The sequence below is a fragment of the Nicotiana tabacum genome, chromosome 10 (genome assembly GCF_000715075.1).
Source record: "Nicotiana tabacum cultivar K326 chromosome 10, ASM71507v2, whole genome shotgun sequence".
NCBI lineage: Eukaryota > Viridiplantae > Streptophyta > Magnoliopsida > Solanales > Solanaceae > Nicotiana > Nicotiana tabacum.
Window position 1 is genome coordinate 95,355,586 of NC_134089.1, and position 18,737 is coordinate 95,374,322.

General features: G+C 32.7%; 1 protein-coding gene and 2 non-coding genes across 3 annotated transcripts; 2 read left to right on the forward strand and 1 right to left on the reverse strand.

The window, feature by feature from the left end:
• The first annotated feature begins 1,451 nt into the window (after nucleotides 1–1,451).
• Nucleotides 1,452–1,524, forward strand: TRNAF-GAA (transfer RNA phenylalanine (anticodon GAA)). The gene has a single exon. It is a non-coding gene; the product is annotated as a tRNA-Phe (tRNA).
• Nucleotides 1,525–2,106: 582 nt separating this feature from the next.
• LOC107797835 (GDSL esterase/lipase At5g55050-like) lies at nucleotides 2,107–6,131 on the reverse strand. Its single transcript, XM_016620759.2, has 5 exons — nucleotides 5,807–6,131; nucleotides 4,581–4,705; nucleotides 3,194–3,430; nucleotides 2,728–2,983; nucleotides 2,107–2,484 (listed from the first exon to the last, which is right to left on the reverse strand). Exons 1-5 carry the CDS (start codon nucleotides 6,057–6,059, stop codon nucleotides 2,267–2,269), a joined length of 1,089 nt encoding a protein of 362 aa, XP_016476245.1. The 5' UTR covers nucleotides 6,060–6,131; the 3' UTR covers nucleotides 2,107–2,266.
• Nucleotides 3,538–3,610, forward strand: TRNAF-GAA (transfer RNA phenylalanine (anticodon GAA)). The gene has a single exon. It is a non-coding gene; the product is annotated as a tRNA-Phe (tRNA).
• Nucleotides 6,132–18,737: the final 12,606 nt, after the last annotated feature.

Genomic DNA, 18,737 nt, shown 5'->3' on the forward strand with positions numbered 1-18,737 from the left:
CCAAATTTTGTGTACGTGTCATAAATCATCATACGGACCTATTCCCAGTCTCAAAATCCTAAACGGACCTCGATAACACCAAAGTCTACTCCAAACCAAATTTAAAGAACTAGAAAACCTTCAATGAGCCAACTTTCAGCATTAAGCACCGAAACGCTCCCGGATCACCCGAAACCCGATCCGAACACACGCAGAAGTCCAAAATTATCATACAAACCTATTGGAACCACCAAATCCCAGTTCCGAGGTCGTTTACTAAAAGTGTTGACTCAAGTCAAACTTGGCAATCTTAGACCACTATTAAGCAACTAAGTGTTCCAATTTCAATCCAAACCCTTCCAAACCTAAACCAACCATCCCCGCAAGTCATAAAATAGTAAAAGCACATACGAAGAGTCTCAATTAAGAGAACGGGATCTAGAAAGCAAAACGATCGATCAAGTCGTTACAATAAGTTTATATATAAACACATGTTATGTATTTATTGGTCTTGTATAAACATCAATTGTGGGTCACTTATTGAATAGCTTAGGAACAAGAAATCAACAACTTAATTAATATTTGTATGTAGGGGTGTTCATGGTTCAATTTGGATCGGTTTTTCCATAAAAATAAACCAAACCAAGTAAGTCGGTTTTTCAAATATTAAAACCAAACCAAACCAATTAAGTCGGGTTTTTATCGCTTTGGTTTATATCGGGTTTTTCGGTTATTTATTGATTTTTTCTTAAATATGAGACATAAGCTACCAAACACATATTCCGGCGACTACATTTTCAACGTAACACTATCAAATCAATTGCCCTTTGAGAAATCTATCATTTACCAAGATATATTGATAATAATTGAATTAAATAGTGATGAATAATTTAAAGTCTCAATTAAAGATAGATTAATTTTAACATGAAATGGATTCTTATACTTAGCAAAAGAAAACTACCGATCAAACTAGAATGTAAAGGCAAAGAATTGTACTAAAAGTGCAAACGATTAATATATACCATAAAATTTTAGAAACGTTGTATAAAAATATACATATATATAGGTGTAATATTGAAATAGTTATTTCTACAGTTGATTTGGTTCGTTTTTTTCGGTTATTTTTTTTATTAAAACCAAAATCAAACCAAATTTGATCGATTTTTAAAATTCAAAACCAAAACCAAACCAAACAAAAAAATATCGGTTATTTTGATCGATTTGGTTTGGTTCGATTTTTCGAATTTTTACGAACACCCCTATTTGTATGGATGTTTGCCATATTTAACTGAATGTTTTCGTGTATTCTTGGCTGTCGCGTGTCGTGCTATCTCATTTTATACGTCCAAGACAGGAAGTCAATTCATCTATTAATTCTTTAGATTTTGAGAAAAGGTCAATGAAAGGTAAGGCGTGTCCTGGGGGTTCTACAGATTAGTGAATAAGTAAAGAATATTTGGTTTCTAAACCAAGCGGGGATAGCTCAGTTGGGAGAGCGTCAGACTGAAGATCTGAAGGTCACGTGTTCGATCCACGTTCACCGCATAGGTTATTTTTACTTTTACAATGTTATTTCGGTTTTATAGACCTCATCCAGTTCATCTTCTGTGACAGTGTGAAGCACACATAATGGGCTGATGTAGTCTGGTACAATGCTGCCCAGGAAATTTTATGCTTTATGGATTCACGATCCATCATTTGTATCTAATGCGGTATGATCCAACACAGCCCCAGAAATTATTTGAAACCAGCTTTCTTCCTTTATTCTCCGGGTTAATGTGTGAGGTACAAGAATTTTTATTTATTCATTTCAATACTTCTTGTGAGCTAGTTAATAATGGAATAGCAAACCAGTTAGGATCTCATGGCACTATATATATATATATATATATATATATATATTGCACCATGAAGTGCCTATATCCACTATACTAAAAATATATATATTTTCAGGATTCGAATCCGAAACCTTTGATTAAATGTGAAGAGACCCATTCATTAAAATAGTTATTCGCGCTAGGGCAAACAGATAACTACTAGTGCTCCTATTATATTTTATCAAACTCCATAATCAGACGCCGAATTGATAGAAGCAGTAAATAAAATAAGGAGGCAGTCGCTCAAAAATATAATAATGTAAAGGTTCTTCTTTAGATAGTTGCAAGAAATTACGACAAAGTGTAATACAATGATGGTATATATGAGAACAATCCTGTATAGATAACTTGGTTTTTTTGTTTCTGTAGAATGAAATTGATTGCAAATTTGAGGACTTTCCATCTGTAAACTACAAGGTAATCAGTTGTTTAACGTTCAGTGGAAAAACATATTGTTTGCCATCAAAAGCTGAGTCAATAATTATGCGATTAGCTGTTTCAGTTGGATGATATCTATCCCAAAAAATATGGCTACTTCTATTGGAACAGAACGTGGAAATTGGGGTGCAAGGAAGATTAGCATTTAGTCTTCCCAGTCCACAACAAGCAGCTTTCACTTCACTAAAACCTGAAAAAAAACATATCATCTCAACCAAATCAATACTGAATATATTGCTAGATATTTTTTTGTTTTATGTATATTGACTATATGTTGACTTCCTTTAACTTTTTGGTATATTTGATTTTTTTATATTTTAACACCCCCTGGCTCCGCCATTGCATACAGATGCAGTAGTATTTTATTTAAAATGCTAGATGTCTCCTATTGACAAGAAGAAGTGGTTATTGCAATTATTGGAATCGGAATTACCGTAAATAGCTGGATTCTGGATGACATCGAGCAACAAATTGAATGTGTCGAAATATGAATAACTGAAATCTTTCAGCTCAGACTGCAACCCTTGTAGCACGGACTGAAGTCCTTGGTTATATTTGTTTGTCCAGTAATTAGCTTGTTCGGAGCATTCACCAGATTTATTGGAACTTTGGTATCTTAGCAATGGAATGCATCCAATTGATCCTACCCCAACAATCACAAATTTTCGTGCACCTAGACCATACAATTGCTGAATCCAAAAAAATAAAATAAAATAAAATTGGACACTCAGTGTTTATACTAAACTAAAAAAAACTTAATGAACATATCAGTTAATTATAATTAGGTGATAAATGTGTGTCATATGTTTTGCATATTTCAATGATTTTGTGTAAACACCGTGTGAGTTAACTGTTATCAAATTTGAATGTGACTTGAAAATTGGTGATAGAAAATGTACCTTGAGCTGGCCCTGTAGAGAGGAAACCATTTGATCGACGTATTGCTCGGGTGTTGTAGTCTTAGGGAGTTTTGAATCGGATTTGAAATAATTAATTATATCATTACTTCCAATTACAATACCAAAAACAGACTTTAATAGTTGCTTTTGTGCAGCATCAGATCCTAATTGCGTCACCAATCTTTGCTGAACAATGGAGAAAAACTGAACTTGTTGTGACATATGAAGTGCTTTGCTCTGCAAATAGAGAAAATAATCGTTAATATGAATATTATCATCGAAAAAGTAATTTCAGCATTAATATAATTAGTTAAGTGTAATAAACAGAGGAGAGTTAACGCAAAGCGGGGATAGCTCAGTTGGGAGAGCGTCAGACTGAAGATCTGAAGGTCACGTGTTCGATCCACATTCACCGCATTTTTATTTTTTCGTTTCATTTATAGATTGTAACTCATCGTGTGTGAGTCGGACATAATGGGCTAATGCTGTATTGTATAATCCGGCCCAAGAAATTTTTTATTTCATTTCATCAACTTTTTGAGCCAAGGTGTGAGGCCCAATAACTTTTTATTTTCGGGAGAAATTCAAAAATAGTCAGATTTACAAGTGGTCATTCAAAAATAGTCACAGTTTCAAAAGTAATCGAAATTTAACCATTTTTTATGTAAAGATAAATTTGAACGAAAACACTGTTCAAAATCTGGAAAATACTCCAGCATAATATACTGGAACTCCAACATATTATAATGGAGTTCGAGCATAAGTATAGTGGAACTCGAGCATAATATACTGGAACTTTTCGCGTGTTGGAGTTCTAGCATAATATGCAGGAAGTTCATACACATGTGCACCTATCTCCAATATATTATGCTGGACCGGTCCCTATTGCAGCAAAATAGTGATTATTTTTCAATGACTTTACAAACGCTGACTATTTTTGAATGACCAATCCGAAACTGGCTAGTCCGCGCTATTTTAACTTTATTTTCGTGTACCTCCTCTATCAAACTCTAGGGAAAAATAAGAATTGACCAATTGAAAAATAATAGTAGGGCTATTTAATTCAAATTCAAATCCATAACATAATGATTTCTAGTTTGAGTATATCTAATTAGCATATGCTAGTCAAGCGGAGTTCTCATGTTTCCTACGGGTTCATATGAACCCAAAGACTCTATATGGAGTATGTATAAAAAAAAGTACTAAATATTTATAAATAATTAATTGTGAACACAGTCAATAGTGTATATTAACTTGATATAGCTATAAATTCATAAGTTTTAAATCCTAAATTCATCTCTAATAGTGGTAGAGGCACTCAGGGATATATAATTGCGTTAAAAGGAGAAAAATAAAAAAGAATTAAAAAAATTGAATTTTAACTTACAAGAAAATCATCGTTGGTGCCATTAAAAATTCCAGCTCCACCAGAGGCAAAGCTTACACCTTTGGCGAACACATTGTTCTTGTCGGCCAAGTATGGGGGAGGCGTTGGTACTCCTAATTTCTCAGCTGCCAAACAATAAACAAAAAAAGAATTATTAGTTACGTGATGTTTAATTTAAAGAAAAAAGTTACGTTATGTTCCAAAATGTGCACCCATAATTCCACATGCATAAAACAATACAATAATGGATGTCAAGCAAGAAAAGGGATAAAAGAAGAGATATTTTATCAACAAATAAAGAAAAAGTTAAAGTTTGCTCCATCACCCAAAACGCATCGACTCTTCACCATCAAGTTGAAAGTGGCCGCAGTTGTGTTTGTATTTAAGGAGCAATTAACCCCCCATTTCCAAAAAAGAACAATTTATTAAGGTTTTATTTTATACTACTTTCGTTTTATTTTATATGAACGTATTTAATTAGCACAGAATTTTTTTTAAAAAAATTAGCACATATACTAAAAATTACCCTTAAAAAACCTAAGCCTTCGAAGAGTTTGCTTTTCATGAACTAATTACAGTACCCCACTAGTGACAATGGAAGGGCAGCCCGGTGCATTAAGCTCCGGCTATGCGTGGGATCCAGGAAAGGGCTGAACGATAAGGATCTATTGTACGCAGATTTACCCTGCATTTCTGCAAGAGGTTGTTCCACAGCTCGAACCCATGACCTCCTAGTCACGTGACGGCAACTTTACCAGTACCCCACTAGTGACAGTGCCATTTTACAATTAAAAAAAAAGTAGCGACATACAGTAGAATGAGTGGTACCAAATACAGTAAAAAAAATGCTATTACTATATATTATGTAAAATCAACATGAAGTGCACGTATTTTCCTTTCACCTAATAACAAATCATGAAGATGGAAATACTAGTAATTATAACTTATAAGGTGCTATTGCTTAATTCCTTCAAATATTTGAAAGGACAGGAGAAGCTTCAAATTAACAGGAAATACGTACTATATAGTTGTTGTTATTATAAATGATGGTAAAGCTCGAAAATAATAAAAGGTGAATTTCAGTTTGAGGCATGAAGCAAAACCTTAAAATCATCTCAGTCTAAACTCTTTAGCAAAACTGAATTGTGACAAATTTCACCATTTTATCATTATGGTGGCTAAAAATTCTGTTACTATTAACATAGGATGAGTGTTTGCTTAATTACCTAGAAAATCAGCAGTGTTTTTCCCATTGCAAAATCTTCCAGTAGATTTTCCACCAGGATAATCAACACCATTGTAAGGAAAATTAGCTTTAATAACTGTACCAAAATGGTTGTTATTGCCAACGTCTACAAGGGAGTCACCAAACATGTACGCTGCTGGGACTGACTGTGCTACACATAGTTTAAAATATAAGAGAAAGAAAGAAGAAAACAACAAGAAGAAACTCAACAAAGAAGAAGAAGAAGAAGCCATTGATATATGTCAATTATAATAAGGACCTATGACTTATGGCTCTTTCTTCTCCAGTACTGGAAAAATAGGTTGAAAAGAGTAGTATATATAAACATGATTTGGTGTTGGTGAAAGGAAAGAAGACGCACAAGTAGTCTACAAGTTACAAAATTTGTTGTGTGAACGAGTTGATTTTTTTGTTTTTTTTGTTTTTGAATGATAGGGAATTAACAGCTTGTCTATCTTATTGCCCTTCTAAAACGGAGCTACCTTTTTGTGTCACTATCTACAATGAGAACTCTATTTTAAACTTACTTGACTAATTAATCGTAATTCCTTCGTCTAAAATAAAGAAAGAAAAGAGGATGTGCGTTGGAATATATACTATTAATCTTGTGTTTATATATTAATTTTTATTACTATGAAATAAAATTTTATTTAATTTTAATAAAGATTTAAAAAGATCGTATCAAGCATGAACCGATCTTTTTTATTCAATCTAGATCCCCTTACAATTGGTCTGTGCGATATCGAGTATGCTAACACGAATTTCGAACGGTCGTAATCAAATCTTTCAATCGTTTTCCTTTTCTCATGTCGTTAACTTTCGAAAGTCTTGCAAGGCTCTCAAACAGTATAACTGTCGTAAACTTTCGTAATCGTTCCAACATATATAATGTATTCGTCTTTATTTCTTTGTGTCCATTAGTAAAATTGAGTCTAATTTTTTCATATATGTACTTATAGATCAAATAGAAAGTAAGGGGAGGTTTAGTTGAACCCATTGAATCTGCTCTAGAATTCGCCTATATGTTGATTTGAGTTAATTATTTTAATTTTGATATCAACTAATTAGAAATTAATTATTTAATTTTTTGAAATAAAATTTATATACTTAAATTATTTTTCAAATATAACTAATTCTTTCTTCTAAGTAAGACTTATGTTTTGGCTGCTCCAAAAATATTCTAAATTTTAGAAAATTGCCTGACTGGTAAAACACTTAATAAATAAATAAATAAATCTAATCTTAAGGAGAAGATTGAAGTGATGGGATAGCTTTTAGTTTTCAAATGATGCAGTGATCTTTGTAAAGCTGATGATTCTTGAATCAGATTCACACGTTTTGGACCTAAATCAAAAGCTCCTTTTGGTGGTTTTAGTTTCATCAAATATCTTTAGCTCTTCTATCCCTTTTAGTAGCATTTTGTGGGCGAACATAGTTCTTAAGCTGCACATTCATCTTAATTCAATATTTTTGATGTAAATTGATATTTATATGTAAAACTTCTGTAAGAAAAATTCAATAAATATTATATTTAAACTCATAAAAATCTTAAAGATCGAGCTCATTATATTTGAATTTTGGATCCATCTCTGTTTGAGAGGGAATCATGTCGTGCATATCCATTCTCGAGTAAAAGAATAAGAATGAAAGAGCGAAAATAGAGAAAACGAATTGTTGTGTCTAAATAATAAATATGTGGTTCATTAATTAGAAATAAAAGCACCGACATGTTCTTCAAAGATCAAAGTGGAATAATATTTTGCCCTTTTTTGCCATAAAGAGGGATCCATCACATACCAACCATATTAATTTTTTTTATTAATTTTAAGAGCTCAAAGCTACTTTCCCACACGCATCTCACTTCCTTCTTGTCTTTTAATTAGGGCTGCTTATCATGCGGATTGGGCGGTTATTTACTCTTAACGGTTTGGTTTATCGGTTATCGGCTTTTAAATGTATTAATCCGCTAGCCATCCGATAAGATATCGGGCGGATTTGTATCGGTTTAGCTCTTATTGGGCGGTTTATCGGCCTAATTCAATCAAAATAAAATAAAATTTAGTCTCTATATGTTTAAATAGGTGGTCGACGTACTAAGAGGGACGAAGCAGAAGAGACACCGTGATGGGTAAATCATCTGTCTAGAATCTTATTTATATTTATGCACATTGGCCTTAGTCCATGTAAAAGATTTCTTGGTGTACTAATATTACGATTAGAAGTGGGCATATTGTATATTTTAACATGTCATCCGCTTGGACAGAATTGCTAGGCCAAGAGTTCTGTTAGTTAGAACTTACAAAGATATATTTGCCCAAGATAAGAAAAAACAAATGTAATTTTAGCTGAAAGTGAAAATTAGCATCTCTAATTTATAGACGTAGAAGTCATAGAAATAATTTCATGTCAATTAATACAAAATCATACATTAAAATCTTAATCCTATTGTATAGAACAAAAATAAAACATATAAAAAGTTACTATACGACGACTATATATAAAATGAATAGGAAGAGATTTCTTTACGAATCAAACAATGTAGGATTACAAAAAGTTTATAAATTTATTACCTACTAATAATTCAAAACAATTGAAAAGAAAATCATGTGTCTTGATATTATGTTAAATAAGATAAAAGTTATTAGTGCATCTAAACCTTAATACTCGAAAACAGTGAAGAGGAGAAATATGAGTTTGAAATAGTTATCAATTTGAATTGGGAACGATTTCAAATTCCTGGTGAATTGACAAAAATTCAAGTAGGCAGAAGTTTAGTTGAATTCAAACGTCGAAAATAGTTGGTAAAGTTCAATATTACAATTCTATCCAACATAAATTATCTCGTTGAAGGAATTTAGGCTTATAAGGGCATAAAAGTCTATTAATATTTTAAGGATATTTTTGTCGATCAACATTTAGCGTGGAACATTCGTACTTTTATAATAATCACTACTAGAATTCGGCCAAAAAGCGACCAAATATTGGCGACCAAATTTGGTCTGTTAAGAAAAGCGACCAAAGTTGGTCGCCAAACTACCGAAAATAATAAATAAAAAAATTGAAATAATTTAGCGACCATAGTTGGTCGCTATTTGGACGCAAATTTAGTCAAACTGTTGACTGGACTGGTCAGACTTGCTTGGTCAAAGATACACTGAGTTTAGCGACCAATGTTGGTCGCAAAAGTGGGACCCACACAATTTTTTTTAATAATTTTATTATTATTTTATAAAACTTATAAAATATAAATATATATAATTTAAAACTTGCGACCAAAGTTGGTCGCTAACTGAAGGATAAGAAGATAGCGACCAACTTTGGTCGCTAAAGTGGGACCCAGTTATAATATTTTAATAAATATATATTTATGTAAAAATTTTATAAAATATAAATAAATATAATTCAAAATTTAGCGACCAAAGTTGGTCGCCAATGTGGGACCCAGTTCTAACGTTTAACAATTTTTATTATTAATTTAAATATTATATAAAATATAAATAAATCTGATTAAATTTTAGTGACCAAATTTGGTCTCTAATTTAAATTCATGTACATTTAGTGACCAACTTTGGTCGCTAAATTAAATTCATTTAAAGTTAGCGACCAAAGTTGGTCTCTATATGGTCAAATTTAAAAATCACTTTTGTGTTTACTATGTAAATAATATAAATGTAAGTCGTTAATAATTTTGTAATACAAGGGATGAATAGTACTACGAAGCGGGCGTGTGTGTCTATATATACAATATATGTACTTACGCTATACTATGCACTAAGTATAAGTGTATGAGGTAATACCGTATCGAATATAGCTTATATATATATATAATATATATATATATATCGAATATAGCTTATATATATATAATATATGTACTTACGCTATACTATACACTAAGTATAAGTGTATGAGGTAATACCGTATCGAATACAGCTTATATATATAATATATATACTTACGCTATACTATGCACTAACTATAAGTGTATTAGGTAATAGCGTATCGAATACAGCTTATATATATATATATATATTTGAAATATATTTTGAAATAGCGACCAACTTTGGTCGCTATTTTGGTCAAACGGTCAGAATATAGCGACCAAAGTTGGTCGCTATTTCTAAAAATTCAAACTTGTTTTACCCACCAAAATAGTGACCAACGTTGGTCGCTATTTTAATTACATAACTCTCAAAATCGGGATCCCCTCCCATTCTTTCTAAAAAATTCCCAAAATCCCTCTTTTCTCTCTCACACTCAAACCCCACCCCCCTTCCAACTCCCACCACCAGGCCCCACTCACGCCACCAACGACCACCGCTCAGCTGCCGCTGTCGCCGTCGCCGTCGCCTCTGCCGCTATTGCGTCTCTCCTTCTCCACCTCCTAAAAATTCAAGGTTAGAATTACAAACCTAGGGTTTCAATTAGTGTTTCAATTATTTATTGTTTCAACCTAGAATTAGTGTTTCAATTGATTATTTAACATTGTATTTTATAGAAACCTAGGGTTTAGATTGTATTTATCATTATTTAACATTTTATAGAAATCTAGGGTTTAGGGTATGGGTTGAATATTTAGGCTAGGCTTTATTGAGTATTTCTCCTTCAATATTTTAGTAAGCAATAGACACTAATTTAACGTCAAAGACTTGATTCATAGGTAGATATATATTAGGGTATAAATTGAACTTTTAGTTTAATCTTGATTAGTTTATAGGTAGATATTTAATATAGACACATGATAGTATATTTGGATTTTCTCTTAAAGTTCAAGACAATGTTAATGTTTAAGGCCTTAAGCGAATCGTTGCGTGGCTCTTGTTTGAGTACAACGAGTCGCCCACTTTTAGGATATAAATTGAACTTTTAGTTTAAGTTTAAACTCGTAGGATACGAATATAACTTATAGTTTTTAGGTTTTGTTATTGTGAATTGAACTTGTAGGATATAAATTGTACCTTTTAGGATACGAGTTGAATTTTTAGGATATGAATTGAACCTTTTAGGTATGAGTTGAACCTTTAGGATATAAATTGAACTTAAACTCGTAGGATATGAATATAACTTTTAGGATATAAATTGAAGCTTTTATGTATGAGTTGAACCGTTAGGATATGACTTGAACTTTTGTGGATATAAATTGAACCTTTTAGGATATGAGTTGAATTTTTAGGATATGAATTGAACCTTTTAGGTATGAGTTGAAGCTTTTAGGATATAAATTGAACTTTTAGTTTAAGTTTAAACTCGTAGGATATGAATATAACTTTTAGGATATAAATTGAAGATTTTATGTATGAGTTAAACCTTTAGGATATGACTTGAACTTTTGTGGATATGAATTGAAGCTTTTATGTATGAGTTGAACCTTTAGGATATAAATTGAACCTTTTAGGTATGAGTTGAACCTTTAGGATATGAATTGAAATTTTGGTTTATGTTTTGGAATTTTAGATTGCGGGAGGATTTTGTAGAAGAGGTTGATGACGTTATTAGACATGCAATGGAACTTCCACCAAGAATAACTAAGATAAAGTACCTGGCAGAATGTGCCTTTAATTGTTATTCTCATTAGCGACAATGATGATGAGAAGACAATGGCATGTGTTTCAAATAGTGATTGTGTAGGTAGGAATTTAGTATTTCCTAAGTAGATAAAAGAAGAGCTTATAGAGGAATTCTGTACTTCATTTTCCATAAGGAAAAGAAGTTTGATTGAGAGTGACAAGGTTGATGAAGACGGATGGTTTTCCGTTGGTCGTCGCAGTTCCCATAAAATGGGGATCATAAGACTCTATGATGATAGAGATTATAGGAAGTTTTGTACTCAATTTTCTTTCGAGTCTGATCCGTACAAGCTTAATGTGATATTGATTCGGATTCAGATAATGATTTGACCGACAAAAATATGGAAATGCTCTTAAAAAGAATTAAAGGTAAAATATTTTTCAGCTTCCTTCTCGACCAAGAAAAATGTTTTACCTTTAATTCTTTTTAAGAGCATTTCCATACTTTTATCGGTCAAATTATTGTCTGAATCTGAAGAAATATCATCCAATATCACATTAAGCTTGTACGGATCAGACTTGGAAGAAAGTTGAGCACAAAACTTCCTATAATCTTTGTCATCATAAAGTCTTATGATCCACGTTTTATGGGAACTACAACGACCAACGGAAAACCATCCGTCTTCATCAACCTTGTCACTCTCAATCAAACTTCTTTTCCTCATGGAAAATGAAGTACAGAATTCCTCTATAACCTCTTTTATCTACTTAGGAAATGTTAAATCCTACCTACACTATTACTTTTTTGAAACACATGTCGTTGCCTTCTTATTATCATTATAGCTAATGAGATAAACAATTGATCAAAGACACACTCCGTCATGTACCGTATCCAAGTTATTCTCTGTATCAAAGTTCATCTCGAGTAATAGTACCACGAGGATAATCACCAAAGCCACCAGACAACTTTATAATGCCAATGAAGCAAGATGAGCTATTCAATGAAACTCGTATTGTAAAGAAGAAGAAAGAGACTGATTCAGAAAGGAGGGTCGAGCTTCGACTACATACATGTAAGTTTTTTACTTTTCATTAAATATTTTGATTTGCTTTTATATAAATTTTGAAATACTAATTCAATATAATTTTTCATATAGGTTCAATTCGCTTCACATCTGACGTGGGGGAATTCATACGCAGTCAACCACCTAATGAACCGAGCGAGGAAATCCAACTTGCAGACGAGGATGATGAAAGAACACTCCTTCAGTACTTTATATACTATTGTGTTAGTTCTATTGTGTTAGAACTAATTTACATTGTGTTAGTTCTATTGTGTTAGAACTAATTTATATTGTGTTAGTTCTATTGTGTTAGAACTACTTTACATACCAATTTACTATTGTGTTAGTTCTCTTTAGTTCGAATGGGCTTGTAATAAGCGTTAACTTAGTTTTGTTAGCTTAATGTGTTAGTTCTATTGAACTTTATTCTTTGTTGCTTTTAATTGCTTTTTATTGTTGTTGTTGTTGGCATAAAATGCCTATTTAGGAAATTGGTATGGCTCGCAGGTGGTGTAGCTGCAAAAACAGGCAGTTTCTGGCAAAATAATACACAGAAAAGCGACCAAAGTTGGTCTCTATTTGGTCGCTTTTCATGTTAAAAAAAATAATTTTCTGGAGAATAGCGACCAACTTTGGTCGCTATTTACCCAGATTTCTACAAAAAGCGACCAAACTTGATCGCTATTTCATTAAAAAAATAAAATTTCTGGTGATATAGCGACCAAAGTTGGTCGCTAATATTTAAAAAATAAATTAAATCCATGTATTTAGGGACCAAAATTGGTCGCTAGTTTAATAAAATAAATAAATAATTGAATACAAAAGCGACCAAAATTGGTCTCTAGTTTCTAGATTTTAAAATATAATATTTGGTTTAGAGACCAAAGTTGGTCGCTTTTTAGTGATTAATAATAAATAAATAAATAATGTATTTTTTATTTAGAGACCAACTTTGATCGCCAAATTTATATTATTAAATTAATAAAGCGACCAAAGTTGGTCTCTATAGTCAATATCCGAAAAATGGGTCTATTTAGCTTAGAGACCAAAGTTGGTCGCTAATTAGCGACCAACTTTGGTCCCTAAATAAAAGGGACCATCAATATAGCTACCAGGCACTTTTGGTCGCATTTTGGTCGCTATTTAGCCAAAAAGCGACCAAAGTTGGTCACTTTTTGCGGTCTCTTTTTCCCAGAATTCTAGTAGTGGATTAGAGATATATATGGATAAAAATAAATTTTATATATATATATATATATATATATATATATATATATATATATATATTATTAACGGGTTAACGGATTATCCGTTAAGAAAATTGAATAATCCGCCCCCAAATCAATAAGCCGCTAATAAAAAAAATTCAATCCGTTCTCCGTCCGTTAAACCGTTAATCCGATACTAATAAGCCATTAAGCTTCGGTTTCGATTCGATTTTCTGTTTCGATTCGGTTTTGAACACCTCTACTTTAATACTAAATATATGATTTTTGGTATGCTTCCATAATCTTGCCTAAACCATATGCTAAGACATCATTCTTTTATATAATTTATTCAAAACATCATATTTTCTTTTTTGTTATCTCTAAGTAAACTTCTAAGAGATTAACAGAAACCATTAACTATAGGGTGAAAATCATTTATAACCCTCAACTTTTCTTTACAACAAACTCCTCCCTCAACATTGAACGATAATCATTCTTCCCCTTTTATGTCCTTCGGCTTTTTCAAATACCTATTTACTCTTACATATCAACCAACCCCCCTCTCTCTCTCTCTCTCTCTCTCTCTTTAAATTTTTTAAAATCATGAAAAATTTCTTTTGTTTATTAAAAGTTATATAACAAAAGTACCTGTAGAAAGCAGAAAAATTATTTTTGAGACGAAAAAAGAAGAGTGAGAAATAGTAATTAAGTAATATGTTCTATAGTGAAATAAATGGGCAGAATAAAAATAGTTTAATTTTATTTATAGTAATCGAAGTTCTAATATATATTTATAAAGTGATAATAAAAGGGAGTAAGTACTAAAAATAGAGATAAATATATAACATAATTCTATATAGATAAATGAGTTATGATCGCCATTAATGAAATAAAAATAGAGCTAAATTTTATAACAGAATTCTAAAAGAGTATCTATTTATAAGAGAGAGTGAAACTTACATACATACTTACTTTCTTAATGTATGTAATATTTAAATTACAATTACAAAAAAATAGCGTTAGATTTTGTAATAAATATATAAAAAGATTATGTTACTTATAATGTTAATGAACTTAAGTAAAGATCTATACTAATATAGAAAAATATTTAAACTATAGGTAAAATGTTTAGGTTAAAAAATCAAATATTATTCTATATAATAAAAGGGATTAAAATTTTTATAAACATATTTGAATGCGAGTAATACAAAAATAATTACTAAAAATAGAGATAAATATATAACATAATTTTATATTGATAAATGAGTTATGATCTCCATTAATGAAATAAAAATAGAGCTAAATTTTATAACAGAATTCTAAAAGAGTATCTATTTATATTGTAAATACATTTTAAATTATAATTTAAAAGCTATTTCATCAACGATATTCTTTGTTTAATTAATATATATATATATATATATATATATATATAGATATAGATATAGAAAGAGATGGTAGAGAATAAGAGAGAGTGAAACTTACATACATACTTACTTACTTTCTTTCTTAATGCATGTAATATTTAAATTACAATTATAAAAAAAATAGCGTTAGATTTTGTAATAAATATATAAAATGATTATGTTACTTATAATGTTAATGAACTTAAGTAAAGATCTTGTAATAACCCAAAAGGTCATCACTTGCTTTAAATTAAATTTTGTGTTATGAGGCTTTGAAAACCTCATTTAGAGCCACCTCAATTTGCATGCGCAATCCAAGCGCGTAGCCGGAAAGCTTAAATATGAAATTCTGTGAAAAATGATAAAAAAAAATTGATTATAAAATGAGTTAATTTGACTTCGGATCAATGTTTTGGGTAAACGGACCCGGGCCCGTGATTTGACGGTCCCGGAGGGTCCATAGGAAAATATGGGACTTGGGCGTATGCCCGGAATCGAATTCCGAGGTCCCACGCCCGAGAAATGAATTTTTAAAAGAAATTATTTTCTGAAACTGTTTAAGGAAAAATTGAAATGAAATTTGCTTGGAACATGATGGTATCGGGCCCGTATTTTAGTTTCGGCGGCCGGTACAGGTCTTATATATGATTTAAGATATTTCTGTGGAATTTGGTGAAAAACGGATGTCATGTGACGTGATTCGGACTTAAATTGCAAAATTTATGTTTAAAGAAGTTTTGAGAAAATTTCATTGATCTCGAGATTTAATTTGATGTTCATGAGGTTATTTTGATGATTTGATTACACGAGTAAGTCCATATGATGTTTTTGAGATAGTATGACATTTGGTTTGGAGCCCCGAGGACTCGAGTGAGTTTCGGGATGTTTTTACACTTAGGAAAAAGTTGCAGATTCATAGAAGTTGCAGGTCTGTGAAGCCAGGTCTCGCGGTCCGCGGTGGGGACTCCGCGACCGCGGTGGGATTTGTGCGGTTCGCGGTGAGCAAGGCCAAACCTTCGCGGCCGCGCTCGATTTCTTGCGGTCCGCGGTGGAGACCTGTGCGGCCGCGGTCCATTTCATGCAGTCTGCATAGGGCACTGGACCGCAGTACCTCAGGAAGGCCTGTGCGGCCGCAGTCCATTTTGTGCGGTCCGCACAAGGGGTCTGAGAGGGATATAAATAGACGGGATTTTCAGTTATTTTCATTTTTCAAAACCCCAAAAACATAAGAGGCAATTTTTCAAACAACCTTTCTTCTCCAAATCAATTGTAAGTCATTTTTAACTACTTTTCTTCAATCATTAACATCTTCTAACATGATTTCGACTTCAAATCAATTACTTTCATGGTGGAAATTGGGAATTTTGGGTAAAACCTAAGAATATTGAAATTTGGGGATTTAGACCTCAAATTGAGGTCGGAATCCAAAACCAATTATATATCCGGGCTCGGGGGTAAATGGGTAATCGGGTTTTGGTCCTAAATTCGGGTTTAGACCAAGCAAGCCCGGGGTCGATTTTTGACTTTTTGGGGAAATCTTTATAAAACCTATTTTCATGCATTAGAATTGATTCATTTAGCGTTTATTGATGTTGTTAAGCAAATTATGGCTAGATACAAGCGAGTTGGTGGTGGAAACAAGAGGTAAAGCGTTAGTTGAGGCTTGATTTGTGTTCGTTGCATCGAGGTAAGTGTTTGGTCTAACCTTAGCTTGAGGGATTAGGAGTTGTGTCCTATTTGCTATTTGTTTCTTGTCGAGTACGACGTATAGGCATGGTGACGAGTATCTATGCGTTGGTCTCAAGCATGACCGTGAGTCTTATATCGTGATTTTCATGATCTCGTTGTATTATTCATGCCTTGGTGAAGATTTCTATTTGTTGTGTAAAGTTGTGGAAAGAATTGTGACCTATGAACATTGAGGAGCGTTGGCTCCAGTTGTATAACGAATTGTGAAAGTATAAGTGATAATCGAAACTCTAGAGCATTGGCTCGAGTTGTGAAGTGAATTGTGAGGTAAAAGTGAGAAAGAGAAGAGATCATTATGTTACCCCCTTGCCGGACTATTGTTGAGTTGAGGTTCCCTTGCATTGTGTTCTTAATTGATATTACGGACGCTTAGGTTGATGATTCTTCGTGTTAGGTGTTGTAACCAGTTTAGTTATAGCTGAGGTAGTTAGATGTTGAAACTAGTTGAGTTATAGTTGAGATAGTTAGATGTTGGAACAAGTTTAGTTATGGTTGCTTCTCCCTTGCCGGGACGTATATACTTGTACTGTTGAGTTTCCTTGCCGGGATAGTGTAGTCTATTGTTGATCCCTTGCCGGTACAGTTAATTATGATTATTGTTGACTGTATATTTGGAACGGGTTGCACGCCGCAACAGATATTATAATGGAACGGGTTGCACACCGCAACAGATATTATATTGGATCGGTTGCACGCCGCAACAGATATTATATTGGAACGGGTTGCATGCCGCAACAGTTATATATGTGGATCGGGTTGCACGCCGCAACAATATTAAATAATAAGGGATCGGGTTGCGCGCCGCAACAGTATTGTTATCGTATTGATTATAGACATCGAGTGTTCTTTCATACTTTATTAAGTTTCTGATAGAATTAGTATGTTTCCCCGAAGCATGTTTCTCCCCTCCCTTTTAAATTGTTATTACCTGTTTATATTTCTGCTGTATATTATATAACTGCACAGGTTTATCTGGAGTATGGTCCTAGCCTCGTCACTACCTCGTCGGGGTTAGGGCAGGCACTTACCAGCACATGGGGTCGGTTGTGCTGATACTACACTTTGCACTCTGTGCAGATACCGGAGCAGTGCTTGGTCATTAGCAGTAGGGGAGCCAGCCTTCAGTTCATCGAGACTCTGAGGTAGTCCTACAAGCGTCCGCAGGCCCCGGCGTTTCCTCCATCTTTTATTATGTTTTGTATCACTTGTATCCGAGACAGACAGTGTTTCTTTCTTTCGAACATTTGTATGTAGTAATCATAGTTAGTCCGTGAATGTTGTGACACCGGTTTCTGGGTAGAGACATATATTGAATTTCGTATTATTTTAGTTTTATATTTGCTTAAGTCTTCCGCTAATCTCACATTCCGCTGTTATTTAATGTTTATCACCTGTTAAATGCAAGTTGTTAAAAAGATTAAAATAAAGGAATTAAAGATTTCTGAATTTCGTGGTTTGCCTAGCTTCTACGAGTAGGCGTCATCACGACTCACGAGGGTGGAAAATTCGGATCGTGACAGATCTATACTAAGATAGAAAAATATTTAAACTAAAGGTAAAATGTTTAGGTTAAAAAATCAAATATTATTCTATATAATATAAAAATATATTATATAGATAGAGAATTAAAAATGTCAAGGGCAAAATTGATATTGCATAATGCATAGAATAAGAGGGGAGAATGACTATTGTTCAAAGTTAACGGGGGAGTTTGATTTTTAGAACAAAGTTAGAAGGTGTAAATGATTTTCACCCTTAACTATATAACTTGAGAATACTTAGGTGGAGTTTGAATTGGTTATGGTTTAGCTTTTATTGGAGATTATCGAAAAGTAATTTTGGGGAAAATAGATTTTGCAAATAACTTTTTGGAGAAGACATATATTTATGTAGTTTGAGGACAAAGAGAGGTACATCTTGTTTGAGACTTTGAGTCTTCAAACCCTTTTTTTTAGTTACATGTACTAATTCTTATAG